General features: G+C 46.1%; 2 protein-coding genes across 10 annotated transcripts in view; both read right to left on the bottom strand.

Moving 5' to 3' along the window:
• Positions 1–1,842: 1,842 nt before the first annotated feature.
• LOC115903327 (cytochrome c oxidase assembly protein COX18, mitochondrial) lies at positions 1,843–6,144 on the bottom strand. Its single transcript, XM_030947748.1, is given in 7 exon segments — positions 1,843–2,263; positions 2,959–3,003; positions 3,005–3,070; positions 3,394–3,506; positions 4,355–4,518; positions 4,737–4,837; positions 5,952–6,144. Coding segments are annotated over 7 exon segments (765 nt in total). The 5' UTR covers positions 6,048–6,144; the 3' UTR covers positions 1,843–2,083.
• A 1,723-nt stretch (positions 6,145–7,867) lies between these two features.
• The window catches only part of ANKRD17 (ankyrin repeat domain 17), a 69,410-nt gene continuing 59,903 nt past the window's right edge, over positions 7,868–17,374 (bottom strand). For all 9 annotated transcript variants that reach the window (XM_030946812.1, XM_030946813.1, XM_030946811.1 and 6 more), the window contains 9 exons: positions 16,909–17,356; positions 16,668–16,823; positions 16,318–16,467; positions 14,184–15,835; positions 13,045–13,242; positions 11,539–11,787; positions 9,613–9,788; positions 9,358–9,522; positions 7,868–8,460 (listed from right to left, as the gene is read on the bottom strand). In XM_030946812.1, the coding sequence (XP_030802672.1) occupies positions 8,401–8,460; positions 9,358–9,522; positions 9,613–9,788; positions 11,539–11,787; positions 13,045–13,242; positions 14,184–15,835; positions 16,318–16,467; positions 16,668–16,823; positions 16,909–17,356 (3,254 nt within the window). In that variant the 3' untranslated portion in view covers positions 7,868–8,400. The remainder of the gene's footprint in view (positions 8,461–9,357; positions 9,523–9,612; positions 9,789–11,538; positions 11,788–13,044; positions 13,243–14,183; positions 15,836–16,317; positions 16,468–16,667; positions 16,824–16,908; positions 17,357–17,374) is intronic.

Consider the following 17,374-nt stretch of genomic DNA (forward strand, 5'->3'; position numbering starts at 1 on the left):
GTTTCAGGCTAATAATCAGAGGGGAGCTAGGAAGGAAACTGCCCTCCTTTCTAAAACCACAATTATTTTATCACTACTGGGTTTTGCTCATTTGTTTACAACCTCTTTGTTTTCAGCAAAGCCAGAACATGAAGCAAACAGGAGAGGTGGAGACACAGTTAAAACAGAGCTATAAACCACATTACTTAAATAATAAAGGGTCATTCACAAAGAATATTGTACAGGCTTTTTAAAGACACTTCAGCTGGGTTTCTGAGAGAACACAGCAACAGGTTTTTCTGACTTCTTCTCCAGAAACCTCTCTTAGCCCTTCCACAGTCAAGGAGCACTCATTGGACCTGACACACATAATTTTATGTATCTTTGCTCCATCTTTGTCTCATCGACATGGACTGACAACAAAAATACTGCATTATCATAAAAAGGCAAACAGCAAATCTCCGACCCTCTTTCCTAGGAACATCATCTAACACTGAGACAAGGATTTTAGGCCAGACAATGTATTGGAACACAGTCATTACTATGGCTGGGAACAGAGGTAAGCTTTTGTGTAAACAATGTCTTTTTGCAGGGCACAACCACAAAGACAACAAGCATCAAGTTCTCCAAGTTCACACTGCATCTTCAGGACAGAGGATGAAACAAGTATCACCCAGCCAGGATATTTCAGCACTTTCTGAACAGAACCCATTCAGGGAACGTGGATTGCCTGGCTTCAGCTCCTTAAGCTTAGGCTCCCTCCTAAGTCCATGCAGTGTTCCAACACCCTCTTCCAGACCTAAAATAATGCTGTGATAAATCCACCACCCAATACACTCACTGGAGAAACCTTATTCTCTTTTATCTTGCATTGGCAGGTCTTGGGTGTAATTTTATAAAGTTAAAATGGGGTAAACCAAACATAAATAAATGGAGAACTGCAAATCTAACAAAGCCAGTTTCCTGCATTGAACATATGGGGTCCTGACAGAGCTGTCATTTTTTTCAGTGACCAGTTTCACAGCCCTCTTTATGCTTCCCAAAAAATATAATTTTATTTTTTTACAGCACACAAGATGTAGCTGTTGCAAGCCTACCCTGTTCCCAGGCTGGGAATGTGAGCCCCTCTCAGGTGAGACTGCTGAGGAAGGAGAGCTGACTTTCCTTAGCACTGCATGGAGCACCAGCTCCCTCTACCACCAGCTTCCCAGACAAAAATTCACTCCCCTTTCCAGTCTTTTCCCAACACCTTCAGATCAGGCAAAATGACAATGTTCATTCAGAGAAACTTCTAAGACCCTTTAAAAATCTAGAACATTATCTTACCTGTAATGCAGACCTGGAAAGGGCTTTATCACATACCTTCTCATCTCCTTACCTGTGGGTTTTGAATTGTTAGACACCATTAGATGAGATGCTTTTGGCTGCTTTGCCTTCAGTTTCACACCCGTTTTGGGAGATTTTGGTATAAAAACATCCTGGCAGCATTCAGACACAACTATCACTGATGTTCTGAGACTCCTAACAGTGAAAACAGTGGAAGATCTCAGTGAAACACCCCTACAGGTAAAGTGCAGTGTTGGGAGTCCAATGACATCTGCACTTTTTCTTCTAAACTGCTGGTTTTAATTAGCCCTATCTGTAAAGTTCCACTAGGTTATCACAATAACTCAAATAAACGTTTACAAGTCTGCATTTAAAATTTCTGCTTCTGAATTTTTGTTAGTTTACATCACAGTAGTAGCTTGGAATCTTTAAAAAAGTTAAGGTAAATAATTCATGATCATTTTAACAAAAAAACCCCAAACCTTTTCACCTTTAGGACTTAAGAGTAAAAGAGAGGTGCTGTATATGAGTCACAGCTTTATTTAACACTCACCTGGCCACTTTCTTATGATAATTCAGGAGACCAACCTGGATTTCTGGACTATTGCAGCTGCAAAAGGACCCCCTTGAAACAAAGCTTCCCAGTAAAGACACATTTTTGCTGACCAATCCTTCCTCGTGGCCAGTCAGCGTTTTATTTGGAAAATAAATATACAGCAAATAAGTACATCTCACTAGAACAGCATGACTTCACTGCTGAGGCAGCTCCTCCTGGAGCTCAGAGGTGTTTCCTGAAGCTGTACTTGGTGGCCAAGGCAGCCAGCATGTCCCTGTAGGGCGTGTCCGACTGGGACGGGGTCCTGGGGATGCGGCACAGGCGGCGGAAGGCGGGAGAGCGCAGCACGAGGTTGTGGGACAGTCCCACCAGGCTCGAGGACAGCCAGTACAGCGCCATGGACTGCAACAACACAAGCACATGTCAGCTCCCTGGAGGCAAGCAAAGCATCAGCTTCAGGCAGCTCCTCCTGAACTACAGCTGTGGGTTATTCCCAGGGATTGATTAAAATAACTCACCTAAACCACTCCCCTCCTGCTCTCATCTGCAATAATGGCTTCCATGTGAAATGTAACTGTCTGTCTCTGAACTCCTCTGGGGAAAAGTGCCATCTACACTGAGGCTTAACAGCTCTTAAAATAATTCATAATAAGCTTGCTTCAACTTCTGTATTTGAAACTGTAATTGAGCCAAACAACCAGACACTTTATTTTTACTAAGAACCCTCTGCAGTAGAAAACCTGGTAAAAATGAGAAGTGCTTGAAGAAAGGAAAATGTGGAAAATTTCCTAATTTAAGAACTACACTGGTTTCCAGTGAACAAACATTCCCCTGTGTGTCTTTACACAAAGCTTTCCTCTTCTTTTTCAGGCTACATGAAGGACATTAACACCTTTCAAGTTTGCAAAGTCTTCCTCCTTGAACAAAAACATCCCAAAGGCAACAAGATTTAAGCATACACATAGACAGAACATCTGACTTTTCTTAAGCACACAGCAGTAGAGACACGAAACATGTGAGGCCTTCAGGCTGTCCTTGAAGCTCCAGAACAGCCCAGGCACAGCAGGTGACATCCCAGAGGTCACCTGGGTACTCACAGAGGGCACTGTGGCAGCAATAGGGATCATCACCACGGACACCGCAGCGGAAGAAGTTGGTGACAAGCCTCTGGATCCGTGAAACTGGCATTTTTGTTTGGGAAGCAAAGATCTGAAAGGGGAGAAACTCACAGTTACAAACAAGCTCTTTTTGAAACGGCCATACTGAGGATGAACACCCAGAAATCTCATTAGAGCAGCATTCTAAAAGAAACTGCAGTCAAGACTAAATATTACTGAAGCTCAAGTAGATCTGAGACATGTCCCATCTGACCTGGAGGCCTCTGAACAAAAATACCTAACACATTAAAATACACAGAGCAAAGAGATTTTGTTTCACTTCTGCCCAGTGCATTTGAAGCAGTGATAATCTGCAGTCACCTTTACATGTTAGCCCTCTGCAGTCTCTGCTGCTGGTTTATCCCACCAACATACCTCCACCACCAGCAAATTCACCAGCCCCAGGGACACTGGCAAAATCCACGTGGAATCAGGTGCCGTGAGGTCTGTGAACCACAGTGCCCCTCCTGAGGAAAACTGTTCTTGCACTACAGGGAAAAAATTGAAGAAAATACAGAATTCAGTATAATTTGCTGTCTCAAGTGAGCCAGAACTGTACCATATGTTAAATCAGAGACCAAAGTTTCTAGGTATGTTTTATCCACATGGTAAGTACAATTAAAGCAGAAATCTTTGGTTTAACACTCTGCTACCAATATAAGTAAGAAAAGTGAGAGATACGAGCTGAGACCTGGCTTAACTCATGACAGCCACAGACAGGTAAATCTGCAATAAAAATACTTCAATCTCAAATATTTTACAAGTCAGTGAGGAAAATAGGAATGCAGTAACCTACAGTGTTTATTTCCTGATTTTGAGAAAATTATATTTTTCTTAGTAGGTGTATAACTAGCCACATCTTTGCTTAAAAGAACAAAGCATAAACTCTTGTCTAAAAAATCAGTATAATTTTTTTTCAATTTAAACGACCCTCACACATTCACCTTGTCTACAGTATTTCACATGGAAAGAGAAAAAATACAGATTAACAGTGAGTGTGGTGTGGCATGTGTAATATGACTTGCTAAATAAACAGGATTGTCAGACTACATTAAGTTTAGAACTCATTTCAAACATTTATTACTTATTATTTATATTAATTGATTAATTAAGTTTAAACTATATTAGATTTAAAACCTGAGTAGCTGACTGATTTTTATATCAGCTTGTACACCAAGCTTGGGACACTGTGCCCTTAAACCAACAAGGTGCCTGTGAAGGCAGCAAGTGGATAAGAGGTGACAGTGAGAGAAGATTTGTACCAAGGTGCAGCACCTATTTGTGGGACAACACCCTTTTTCTGACCCCAAAACCCTCCACAAGTGCATTTCCCCACCTTCAGAGCCCAGGGCACCGACGCTGCAGTTGCGCAGAGCCAGGGACACGCACACCCACATGGGCACCTGCACCCACAGCAGCAGGGTGGCCTTGAAGGGGTGGCAGTTGTCCCGGATGTACAGCTCCGTGACAATCCTCCGCATGTTCCGGGCAAAGTGGGACCTTTGGGAGAGGAAAGCACAAGTCTGAGCTTTGACATGGACAACGGCTGAAAGGCAACAGAATAAATAAATAAATAAATAAATCACAGGCAGGGAAAGAAAATCTAAGCTGTGGGCCATGGCAGAACCTTGCTGCCAAAGCACTGTTTGTGGAATCTTCCTTCCTGCCACACCCCACTCCAGAATGGATTCAGGAGGTGTGGGCAATCCCCCTCGTACCTGGCCACCTTTTCAGACCAGCCCAGCTGCTTTCCACGCACTGAAACTTCATAGCGAAGGCGCTGGGCAAGCTCCTTAATCTCAGGCTGCAGGTTTTCCAGCTAGCTAAAGAAAAGGAGAACTGGTCGGGCACAGTGGCAGGTAACACTCACTCCCTCCCTCACTTCTGTTGTTAGTTATCCCTGGTAACTCAACACCTGAACAAGTATTTGACTTATTAATTATCACTGTAAAATTTAATATCTGTACAGGAATTAATATATAATAATAATGTACAGTCATTAATACACATTGCCACTGTATAATTTAATACCTGTATGGGTATTACACATATTAATTACTCTTCTATGATTTAATACCAGCACAGGCATCAAACATATTCATTACCACTGTAATTTAACACCTGTAGGGGTAGGAAACACCTGTGAGGGACAAGGCATCTTGTTAACGTTTCGCTCAACATCAGTGAACACCTTTCATCTTTAAACAAAATAACCACACGAAGGTAACAGTGACAAGTAATTGCAGTAACAATCAAAGATACTCTCTTACTAATACATTAAATGAATACAGAATTTTAATATTTTTAGATTTTATACTTTTTAAAGAAGAAAGTGATTTCTGTCACAGCTGAAACCAGGGCAATTCTTAACAAGCATCTTTTTGTCTGCATTCAGGACTTGTAATCAGCTACTCCACTTAACAAGACCCAGCTGTAATGGCACTTCAACGTAAAAAAAAAACCAAAACAAACCGACAATTATAAAAACTAATAACAACATACAAATATAAATATATAATAATAGAAATTACATCTATGTTTATGAAAAATCTTAAATTAACAAACCAAAACCACAACAATATAACAGAATGTATTATTTACAATATAGTGTACGTAATTTACAAATATATTGTGTTACACATGATAAAATATGTATATTGTATATATATATATATAAATAAAATGAAGAGTAATAAATTGAAGGCCATGAGGACACACTCGGCAGTGAACAACCCACAGCATAAGAGACCCTACTACACGAGAGTGCAACACACGCTCACTTCTACAACCAAAAAAACCACAAAACGTAAAATTCCTTAAAAAAAACCCCAAACGCCCCCAAACCCGCCGCAATAAAAGAACTGCGATGTTCATTCCGCGGCCCCCTCAGCCCCTCCACCGCTCCTTCCCTCAGAGCCCCTCAGCGCTCGCACCTTAGCCAGCAGCCGCCCCTGCTGCGCGGCCAGCGGCAGGGTCACGGCGGTGCGCAGCAAGGCGGCCCCGCCGGCGATGGCGGCCCAGCAGGGCATCCCGGTGGCTTCCTGCAGCGCCGCCAGCCCGCCCTCGGCCCAGTGCACGGGCGGGGACCGCGCCGCCCACTCGTACCAGCCCTCGGTGCCGCCGTGCCCGCCCGGCCCCGCTCCCGCCGCCGCCAGAGCCGCCAGGGCCGGCGGGGCCCGCGCGCCCGCCCGCGCGAGCCGCCACATGCCTACTGGCTCCGCCCTCTCTGCCACGGCGCATGCGCCGCCCCGCCCCATGGCGGCTGAGGGCACGGGGAGGGCGGCGCCTCACGGCGTGCCCTGTGCTGGGTCGGAAGCTGGCTGCCCCGGGCCCGCCACATCACAGAGTGTGTGCCGACTTGGAAAGGAACCACGGAGCCCAACAGCTGGCCCTGCACCGGGCATCCCCAGGGATCACACCGCAGTGTCTCACCCCTCTTCCAGTAAATACTTCCTCCCAACAGCTAGCCTAAATATCCCCTTTTTCCACTGTACCCATTACTTGTGGGCGTATCACTGCAGCTCCTGACAGGAGTCCCTCCTGGGCCACTTCAGATACTGGAAAGCTGCTGTGAGGAGCTCACACAACCTTCACTTCTGCAGGCTGAACAGCCCCAGCTCTCAGCCTGAAGATTATATTCCACAGTAATTAATCATAACCAAACACTTCATCCTTCCACATGAGGAATGTTCTCCTTCCCAGCCAGGTTCTGACCTGTCTCCTTACCCCATTCTGCAGCAAGGAGAGGTCAAAACACCGCTTAGACCATGCACTGCACTGTGTTCTCTTCCTGTTCCTAACCCTGGTTCTGCTCCCTTTCCCCAAACAAACAGCACCTGCCCACTCCCAAAAGAGTGCATTCCTTGGTTTACTGGACAAACAAAGACCATTACACTGTGGGGGAAAAAAATCCAAAACCATCTGGGAGTAAAAATGGTCCAATGCCCCCACCCAGGATCTCCCGTGCCCAGCCCACTGCCACAGGGGTGGCATCAGGCCTGTTACTGCCCCAGGCATGGATGTAACTCTCAGGTCAACAAAATACTCTGGGAATTCATGGTGCTAATAAATACTGAGCGCTATTTCTCAGTAGGATTAATAATTAGTAACCCTAAACAGCACTAAAGCTGGCAGCAAATGACTAGCAGCAGAGGGGAAGGGCACTCACCCACACCCTGATCAAGGTGTGAGATGGAGTTTCAAACCTTTTTCCAAGCAGTTCCTCACTCTGGGATCCATTTAGCTAGCACCAGATCTTCACAGATGTATTTCAGGAGATCAGACTGCTGGAAAAAGGAACTTGCCTTTATTCAGAGCAGCACCTAAGGACAGGTATATAGCCTTGGGTATGCCAAAGGTTTGGGGACACCTCAAATACCACAGTAGTTAAAAGGCAGTAGTTTCTGTGGCCAGCTAAGGTGTTTGCTTTGTTTTCTAAGGAGGAACCATAATAAAACCAAATAATACTTCCTAAATCTGAGCAGTAGATCTCCTTTAAGTGCTCTTGAAGGGAGCTGTACAGGGATCCTGACTGGATCTGTGTCACTGCTCCCCAGCCTGGCCTCACAGGACCCACCCTCCTTCATCTCCTGCTGCCTCTGCCCACAGGTGACAGCTCCTAACAATGTACACGGGACTTCCCACTTGGACTCTTCCAAATAAACCTCCATGGGCCTGATTCTGGAAGAGACCTGCCTCTGGAGCCTTCAGCAAGGAAGCTCTCCTCAAATGTCAAACACAGAATGTATATTTTCTCAAAAAAATCCAACACACATTTGGAAAAGGCCCTCTGATAATGCCTGGGGTGTTTTTCTTTTTATCACTTATTTAAATTACACAAGTAGAAAAGTTATGCTTATTAATAGTTTAATGTATGAAGGAAACATCCAGATTTCTGAATATGAAGGTACATATCTCACATTAATTTAAGTCTACATAAAGTAGAGCCTCTATAACTGACATATTGAAATTTACTTTCTGCTTAGCCATTTGTTATGTAAACAATTGTACATTTATTTGCCATTCTAAAACTTCAGGATCAAGTTTACATAATTTTGCTAAATTTCTGTGTTTGCTCAGAAGCAGTTTACAGTACTAAAACCAACCAGCCAAAGAACAGCTTCAACAGAAAGTTATGTCAAAAAAAAAAAAAAGAGGAGGAAAGGAAAGAAGAAAGTCTAACTAAGTTGAAACATATGATGGTGGGGAATGGGCGGTCACAATGTTCACAGAAAAAGGTCAGTTAGTAAGTTCTTCTGCAAAAAGCCTACACACTTCAGTCAAGCACATCAGTAGAATGATCTGGGAGCACATAAACTGTTTCTGCCAATTGTGGTTTCCTCTGCAATAAAAGGAATCTCAAGGCCAGCACGTTGATCCCACTCAGCCCAGTTGGTTCATATGCACACTGTTCATGTGAGGTGTCCAGGTTCCAGTCCACACCTGCAAGAGAAACCCAGGTTAGCACCATGCTTCGGCCTGCTCCAGGAGGGCACAGCCCACAGGGGCTGCAGGGTCACACTTCTCCTGGCCAGGACCATGAACAGGGCTCTGGGGGTGCAGCAAATGATTGCTCAGCCCAGCTCCCAAATCCCTCCACACCCAGAGCAAGGGATGTGCACTCTTCTTGACCTTAAGTTCAGACAAACAACAACTTGATTCCTGCCACCTCATCTTCCCCTAACACCTTCAGCTCTGGGGAATCCCAGGTCTAACACAGTAAAGCTTTCTTTGGGGGACAAAGTTTCCTCATGAAACCAGAAATCACCTTGCAGGGACGAGAAGCCACCTCAGAGCAATACCTAAACTGTGGCCAAATCCCCTCTCCTTCACACCTATGGCCTAGCAGAGCTGGGAGTGTTCCCCACAGCTTGGATCATTCCCAAGCAAATTCAGCCCAGAAACATCTTTATTTAGTAACACTGTAACAGAGATCACTGTCCAATTAAACACAATCACAGGATATAATCTAACCAGAGCTACTGATGTTCCATTATAGTATGAGTTCCTGAGTAAAAACAAGAGGTTATGGGGAATTAATCCCTCTGCCTAAATTATATTCAGTGGACAAGCCAGGCAAGATCAGAGCAGCAAAGAGCTACTTACTCCCTTCCTCGGGGTGCTCCTAACGCACTCACAACATCCTCAACTACAGAGCCCAGCAGCAGCCCTGTTGCTGTGTCCCCTTCTTGGGAAGGGAAAGCTCAACTAACAGCACATAAACTGGCTTTTCCTATGAAATTTTTCCCCAAGATTTGTCTTCCCAAAGCCTAACTGCACAGACAAGAATCATGATACATTTTGAGTGAAATACGCAGTGCAAGAAAGCGGAGCAATTACCGTCTGAGGCCCATTGTTTTCTGTGGAATTTGAAACCATCTTTATCAGCGAGTTCCAAGATGGGTCAGCAGCATGAGGCCCGTTAAAGATGGGGCCTCCAGTACCATCTGTGATGGGGGCTACAGGAGGAATTATGGCGTTCCCATACACAGAAAAAGGCATTCCCTGGGGGGAAGGAAACGAACAGTCACAGGATGCTTTAATGAATGCCACTGCATGGCCAGCAGGATAAAAAGGAGCCAAGGAGGTCATTACCCCGACTTTTGGGAAGTCCATGTATCCTGCAGGGACGGGCTGATGGAATGTACCGGAAGGCGCTACGATGCCTGCGCTGTCTCTCTCCATGGCTTGGTGCGAGAAGACGCCTGGGTCGGACATGGGCCTGTGGATCATGTGGCTGCCCATGCCGCTGTGACACCAGTCCACTTTGTCTGCCAGCAGCACAGAGACACGGCGTTAGCTACAGCACCCCTGCCCCTGCCAGCCCACAGAGCTCAGCCCCCACCCGCTCCACAGAGCAGGAGCACACGGCGTGGATGGACGGATGGATGGACAGACGGACAGCACCAGGAGTGCCACCTGCAGGGCCAGGAGCTCTGAGCCGCTGCCAGGAGTTTGGACAGTTACCTGCAACCAGAGCGCTGCCCCTGCAACTTTCCTCCATTTCAACAGCAAAGCTGGAATTTGGGCTAACTCTCCCTCCTCCAAAAACCTCAGATCCTCCAAAAACCTCAATTCCTCGTGCCTTTGGTGCTGTGGAGAGGGTATGTACACTATGAAGACTATTTGCTCTACTTCACTACCATTCTTCCATTAATTACTTCGTATTCTAAGGGACACAGAAGTATCTGTGCAAACCAAAACCAGGAAAGGACCAGCTGCAGATATGTGCTCATGTCCTAATTCTGTGAATTCATCAGAGGCAGCTTGGTATTGGTGCTACAGTTCAAACTCCAGACATTCAAAAAATCCAATTTTCAACACAAAACATAAAAAAAAAGTATTTGGAGAAGGGGTACAGAAACATTTCTGAGGCACTCCAATACTCAAGTAGAGAAGAGCCAATCCCAATGTGAACTAATAATCAAAATGTTGAAGTCATTGACCGAAGCAGAAAGAAAGCAGCATCCCAAAAGCCAAGACAGGTACAAAGGACAACTTTTACAGCTACCCAAGGCAAATAAATAGTGAATTTCTAAAGCTTTATCTGGGAAAAGACCAACAGTGAAGTAAAAAAAGAGTTTGTATTTGGGGAAAAATTCCAGACCAGTCAGTCAATTAAAACCTTCAGCTGTCTGGACTCAGTCAAGGAGCAGAACAGATTGCTCTGAACACTGGGGCAGTTCCAGTCCTTGCAGGTTTTCCAGAGCAGACTGGAGCCTTGAGCAATACAGGCAGAACTCATGGCAAACCCCATTTTGTGCAGGAGGCTGACAGGACATCCAACACAGCCTCAATATCCATACCCCCCCATCCCAAGCAAAAAAACCCCAAAGAAATTAAAAATAAAACATCCCACAAAAAAAACCCCCAATTAATATGGAAAAAGTTAGTCGGTCTCCCAGAAATTGCATCCAAGACTCCTGACAGGTTTGGTAAGAAAAGCTGTAAGATCACTAACTGAAATTGTTAATAAAACCCAAAATACTAGACTCTATGTGACTCCAGGAGAGCCAAGAGCCTTGTGCTAGTAGAAGGTGGATGGCTGAAAATAATAAAGGAAATCCAAATGTGGAATTTTATCACTTTATAAAAGCACCATCCTCAGCACAAAAAGTTCTACCTTGGCTACAAATTAAATATTAACTCCTACCATACAAACAACCTCTTTATCAACAAGAAACTCCAGACAGTTATCTTGTGACACCTCAATTTCCCCTCTTCCTCAATCCAATGTTCCTCACTGTGTTCATGCCTGGAAGGCCTGTTTTTATTTTTCCTGCTCCTACTTGGGAGTACCAAATCTTCATAGTCAGGATATTTCAGAACCCCCGAGGGCTTCAGAAACCTTGTTAAAACAATTAATTGGACAAAAAGGCTAAGAGAAGTCCTTGTTCCAAAGCCTTTGGAAAGAACATTTCTGTGTTTTCAGGCACTCAATTTGGCATGCTCCTGTGCTGAAGACAAGCCTGGCAAACACAATGCTGTGATCAACTCAAGTGCACCTATAACACCACATACCTTGACTGCCACCTATACCTTCGAAGGACCAGATCCCACTGTGGCCCACTGGAGCAGCCAAGTTGCTCCCAATTACAGAAGGAGTCGACGTTCCAGTTTGTCTAATGCGTGCAGACCGTTCAGTCCCAATGGGAACAGGAACTTTTCTGTCCTGAGAAACGTTACTGGGCTTTTCTGATCCCAAGGACACTGCTGAAGGGGTGGGAGAGGGTGCTCGTACTCCAGAGGACACGGACTGAGCAGGAGATTCTGCAAGGAGAGCAACAGGAGCACTTAGTGATGGCAGCCAGACCCCACAAACCTGCCCTCCATGTCCAACAACTGACAAGGGGAGCTGGTTAATGCCACATTCATCCACCTCAGGATAATTTTATTCCCAGATCACAGAGATATTCACCACCACTTAAGCCTCTTATATAAAATGCTTATCATGCCCTGGTAGTTCAGCCACTGGAGGACACACACCACAAAACCTTAACTAAGCATCACTGCCTATCAGCAACAGAGGATTTGAGGATTATATCCTGAAACAGAGCTGAAATAAGCCCGCATAAACCTATGTCTTTGTTGGGTTTGTTTTTTCTTCTTCTTTTTGATTTGTTCCCTGGGGTTTTGTTGGTGAAGATGGAACAGGGAAGCTTTATAAATATGATTGCTTGGCAAAAGATTTTGAGAATATAGAAACTATAAGTGAGATTGAAATGAAAGTAACTTTTGAGATCTCTTAGTTACTGAACAACGAGAAAACAATGGTGTGGCTGAGAAGGTAATTTCTTTTTTGATGAAACAATACTTTCTCTTTGCAAGCAAGTCTAAGGGTCAGAAGCAGACCCTGCTTGCTTGGCAGGAGGAGTCTAAAGAGTAGTTTTTAGGGTTTAAAATGTAACACAGTATAGTAATGTAGTGATTCTTGTAAGCTGTAAGTAAATGCTATAAGATTTGTATCTTAGATTAGTTAGTGAGAATCAGAATATCCGACACAGAAGATGATTTAATGCATTGTAACGGGAACTTCGCTCTCTCACTTGCTCACTCTTCTATGCTCTAAGCTTCTCTTACTCTTGCTTCTTACTTCTTCTGCTCTCGCTCTTTTTCGCTCTTTCTTTGCTCTCTCTCTCTTTTTCTCTCAGCCCTGCTCTGAGCTGCAGTTGGCAGCTCCCAGCAGGGCTCTGCACTTACACTTTGGCAATAAACTGCATGTCTACGACTTAGCTTCAGAGATTTCTCGTCTCTGTCTATCTCGACCGTGCTGAGGACCCTCAGCTGCTCCTACAGGGTTTGTCATTGTTTTTGCCAATAAAACAGATTAACACGTTCCCTAAATAAGCCAGCACTCCACAGCTTATTTGCTTTCTGTCCAAAAAATTCCTAACTGCAGGGGCCAAAAGTAGAGGAGGAACCAGAACCTGCTCTAAGGATTTTATCCTGGAACTCCTTATGCAGTTCTGCCACAAAATTTTATTTATACAGCAGCTTCTCAGCAGCTCCCTGCTGACCAGAACTCACCATTTGATGCTGATGAACATGGAGGCAATAAACTAAGAGGGGAAAAATGCTGTCTGTTGAAATTAGCAGCTGCAGGTGCGCCGCCCAGCGGTGTCCCGGGCGCGTAGATCTGCCCTCCCGACAGGTTCGAGGCAAAGGTCCCCAGGTGTGTAGAAGAAGGTGTTACAGAAGCATAGGGAGAATCCATACTGACAATACCTACGAGAGAAAATGGGCACAAGTGACTTCTGCAACTCCCAACACTCCAGCAAGAGGTCCCTGGTAGCACAGAAATAGAAAGGAAAACTTTTATCCAACCCGTCTTTAGGGGAATGTGTTACAATTTTCCAAAGGCAACTGGAGCATTAAGCTTCACACCCCACAAGTCTGTTCAGTATGTGGCAGTTGTGCTGCACACCTATATCAAGAATATCCCAAATAAAAGAATTACTGCTCCCTTCATGTCCTTTTCGATGAAGAAAGGGAAAAATAAAATCTTAGGGATCTGACACTTATGCATTTCTCTATCTTAGGGGCATACAGGGCCCTAGTCAAAATGCTGATTAGCACATCAAGGTGAAAAAATTAAACACCATCATGTTCACAAAATGGGAAAGAAAGTGCTACTGTATCTCTCAATCTATTAGCATCTCAGTGCTCCTACAAAAACCGGCACAGATGGTCCAAACCATCTCTGTACTTTCTGAAAGCTCCGTAACAGGTTCTGTGACAAGCCCTTGGTTTCTGTTTTGGGCAGAAAGCAAAACGTCTTACTAAAAAATGCAGGCAGTCAAGGAAATTACATTTTTTGGATCAAATTTAGTAACTAAGAGAACACACCTCCTGTAAGTTACAAGTTCACTTTTTTACCACCCTAGCCCTTAGAAGATGCTGCACATTTTTCTGCAGCCTCAGGACAAGGTATCACAAACTGGAACAATCACTATCTGGTAGGGACGGGGGGTGGAAATAAGAGTGTTTTATCATCTCAGCTATTGGGAGAGGAACAGACTGGAATGGCAAAAACCCTCTTATATCAAGCCCATCAACTGCCAAACAGTTACTAGATTTGACAGGGCACTTAAAATGAACTCCACTTGGCTTAAACAACACAAGAATGAACTGTATTACTATGGAATGGACACAAGCCACAGGCTTACCTGAGGGACTCGGAGCTGGCCTCTGTAACGGTGGCCTAAAACCCGGGGCTTTGGAAGTATCAGACTGATGTAACGGATCTGAATTTGGCAAAAATGAGGACTTAGCTGAGAGCATGGACTCCGGTGTTGTCTGAGAGGAAACGACGGAGCCGCCCCAGAAGGCATGAGCAGACGTGGGGCTGTTCTCGAACAATGTACTAAAGGGCCCAAAAGGCAGGGTAGCACTGAAGTTGTTCCCCATGGGCTTGTTTGCCGCGTGGGCCGAATTCTGAGAAGCACTTTGTGTACTTAAGGTAGAAGGAAGCTGCACTGAAGAAGGAACACTGTGGGGCCTTTTGATGTGGTTAACATTGAGGACTGCGACAGGGGAGTTCTGCACGGGAGCTGGATTCTTGGGGACGCTGCCGGTGCCGTGGACAGGTGGTCTGATGGCTGGGGTTTCCATCTTGGCTGCGGGCTGAGCTGAGCCCATGGCCGGCTGGGACACGGGGTAGGTCATGGGAGTGCCGCTTGCGCCAACCGCCGGAGCAGATGAGCTCGTCGCCGCTAAACTCGGAGGCACAACCATGCGAGGATCTGGTGCGGGAACCTGAGGTTGCTGGAGAGGGGGCCTGGCCTCCGGCAGAGGAGCGCCCGGGGGCTGCTGATGAGCAGGATGCACGGAGGAGCCACTGGTCCCAGGATTGGGCTGCCTGCTGCCGGTTGAGCCGCCCGCATCCACGGCGGGCGGGCTCCCCGCGTCCGGCTCGGACGGAGGCGCGCCTTTGTTGGGAGAGGTGGCCATGGCACAGTCGGGAGGACTGCTCCTGGAGACGCCCGCCGGCTGTGCGGGAGGAGAGGGAGATGAGGGGGAGGATGCGGGGTAGTGTTCTTTGGCAGTAGGAGTTGGATACGTGGTGTTGGTGGGCGCCGTGCTCGTGTTGCTCGCCGTGGTCGTCACGGTGGTGGTGGTGGCGTTGGACGTCTTCACCACAGTGACGAACAGCTGCCTCCTCACCGAGGGGGAGCTCGGGTTGCCGCTCGCCGAAGATCCAGGCACAGTAGAAGCCACCGAAGTCGTCGTGGCTGTGGGGCTCGATGTCAAAGAACTCGCTGCGCTCGCCTGAGCGCCGCCGCTGCTCTGGCTGCTGTGGCGAGGCACCATGTGAGGTTTGGGCGAGTTGGTTGCGCGGGCAGGGCTCAGTGGCCTGACAGGGAACGGGCCCCATGTGGACTGGGCTGGTGGGAAGGTGCCTCCGAAGTGCGTCATGGGCAGCCGCGGGGGACGGATCTGCTGGAACGTCTGAGCGGCCAGGAGCGCGTGTGCAAACTGCGGAGGAGGATACGCCAGCGGGAGGGAGACCTGGAAACCGGGCCGCACGTTGTTCACGGGGTTCTTGATGCTCTTGTGAGTGGATGCTGAGGAGATTGCAGGCACGGTGAGCGCGGAGGCCGTCTGAGATGTCGACGAAGCAGCTACAGTGGTCACTTTGATGCCCACAAGAGAACTGTTAGCAGCTGTAGTGGTGGCAGGTGTCGAGGACCCTATCTTGGAATTTACAGTTGAGCTTTTCAAACGGTTCTTTGGAATAAGTTCATCAATTTCCTTGTCTGGATCCTTAATCAGAGCATTGATCAACTGCGTGGCCTGTCTGGTTGATTCTGTGCCACCCCTACAGAAAGGAAGGACAGGGAAAAGTGCATCCAAAGCATTTACACACATTATACCCAAAGCCCTCCCACACAGGATCCAGCCTGTCTTCTATCACCCTAACACAAACAGGAAAATAACTCTCTATGCAAAAACTGAGCCTAGCACAGTCCTGCTGCAGACCATTACTCAAGAAATTCAAGTTTAATACTCCAAATCCCAAAAAACTCAAATGGATAAAATACTTGCTTCCCTACATATTCTTTCATAATTCACCATGTATTAACAAGCCCAAACACAGAATCCCAACATTTATTTTCTCGCAAGCCGTCTTTTGTACCTGCTGGTGCTTGTACTGTTTCCCCACCCCTTTCATCTCCCCTGCTTTCAAGGGATCTTCCAAGGAACAACCAGATCAAGCCTTTAATTTTCCTATGCAGACCAACTTTCTAAAAGGAGAAAATACCCACAGGACAGAGCCAATGCAGGATCCTGCTCACCCACCTTATGGTGATGATTCGGTCTCCAGTTTTATCCTTCTGTTTGTCAATGTCTATGTGTGCTCCCGTGCACTCCCGGATCGCATTGATATTACACCCTCCTCTGCCAATAACTCTGGAAATCACAGTTGATGGGACAGAAACCTTCTTGGATCTACACAAAAAGAGAAACAACATTAAGTAGGAAACACTTGCATAGCAAGAAGCTGTGGGCAGGCTGGTCAAAAGAACACTGTATTTTCTAATTCAACTTAGGCAGCAGCAGCTCAAACCCACTAAGAAGGCCATTCAGTAACTCCAAGGAAGCCACACAAAGACAGCACCAAAGGGAATAAGGGGAATTATTTTGCTTACCTTCTCACGACTTCCTTCCAGCCTTCTTCCCTTTTCTGACCACGTTTAGGACTAGCAATGGTTAGCTTTCCATTTGGAGAAGAAAGGGGAGAAGGAGCGGATTTTGTGCAAGTAGACAAGGAATTACTTGTCACTTCATTAATAACTTCAGACAACCTGCAAAAGGAATTAAATGCTGTCATTATGTGGGGGAGAAAGAAAGGATGACTTGCACTTTGCATTTGTGGTCACAGGAACTCACTTGATGGATGACTTGCCAGGCACTGCTTTCCTCTCATCCTTTGGACAAGTGACGAGCACCGACGGTTGCTTTTTGTTGCTCTGTGTGTTGGTGACAGCTGTGGAGGAATGATTGTCACTCTTGTGGCTGCTGTTGCTATTGCTGCTCTCATCGCTGCAGCTGGAGATCCTCATATTGTCACTGTCACCACTCTCACTAGTGCTGCTGCTCTTGGATTCCCCATTCACCTTCTCAGGCTGGCTATAGGAAATGGGAAGCTGATCATCAAATATAATCTGAACGTTATCAGGGGTTACTTTGTTTTTCCTGTTTTTCCTCTTGGAGCTTGTGGTGGTGATGGTGTTATTCCTCTTCCCATGAGAGCCTGCTAACGTTGTCCAGGTTGCAGATATACCTATGGTCGTGGTGGTGGTAGCACTGGGAGGCTCCATTGGGACCTCAGGATCATCTGATAGAAGAGGAAAGA

This window comes from Camarhynchus parvulus, chromosome 4 (assembly GCF_901933205.1).
Source record: "Camarhynchus parvulus chromosome 4, STF_HiC, whole genome shotgun sequence".
Lineage (NCBI taxonomy): Eukaryota > Metazoa > Chordata > Aves > Passeriformes > Thraupidae > Camarhynchus > Camarhynchus parvulus.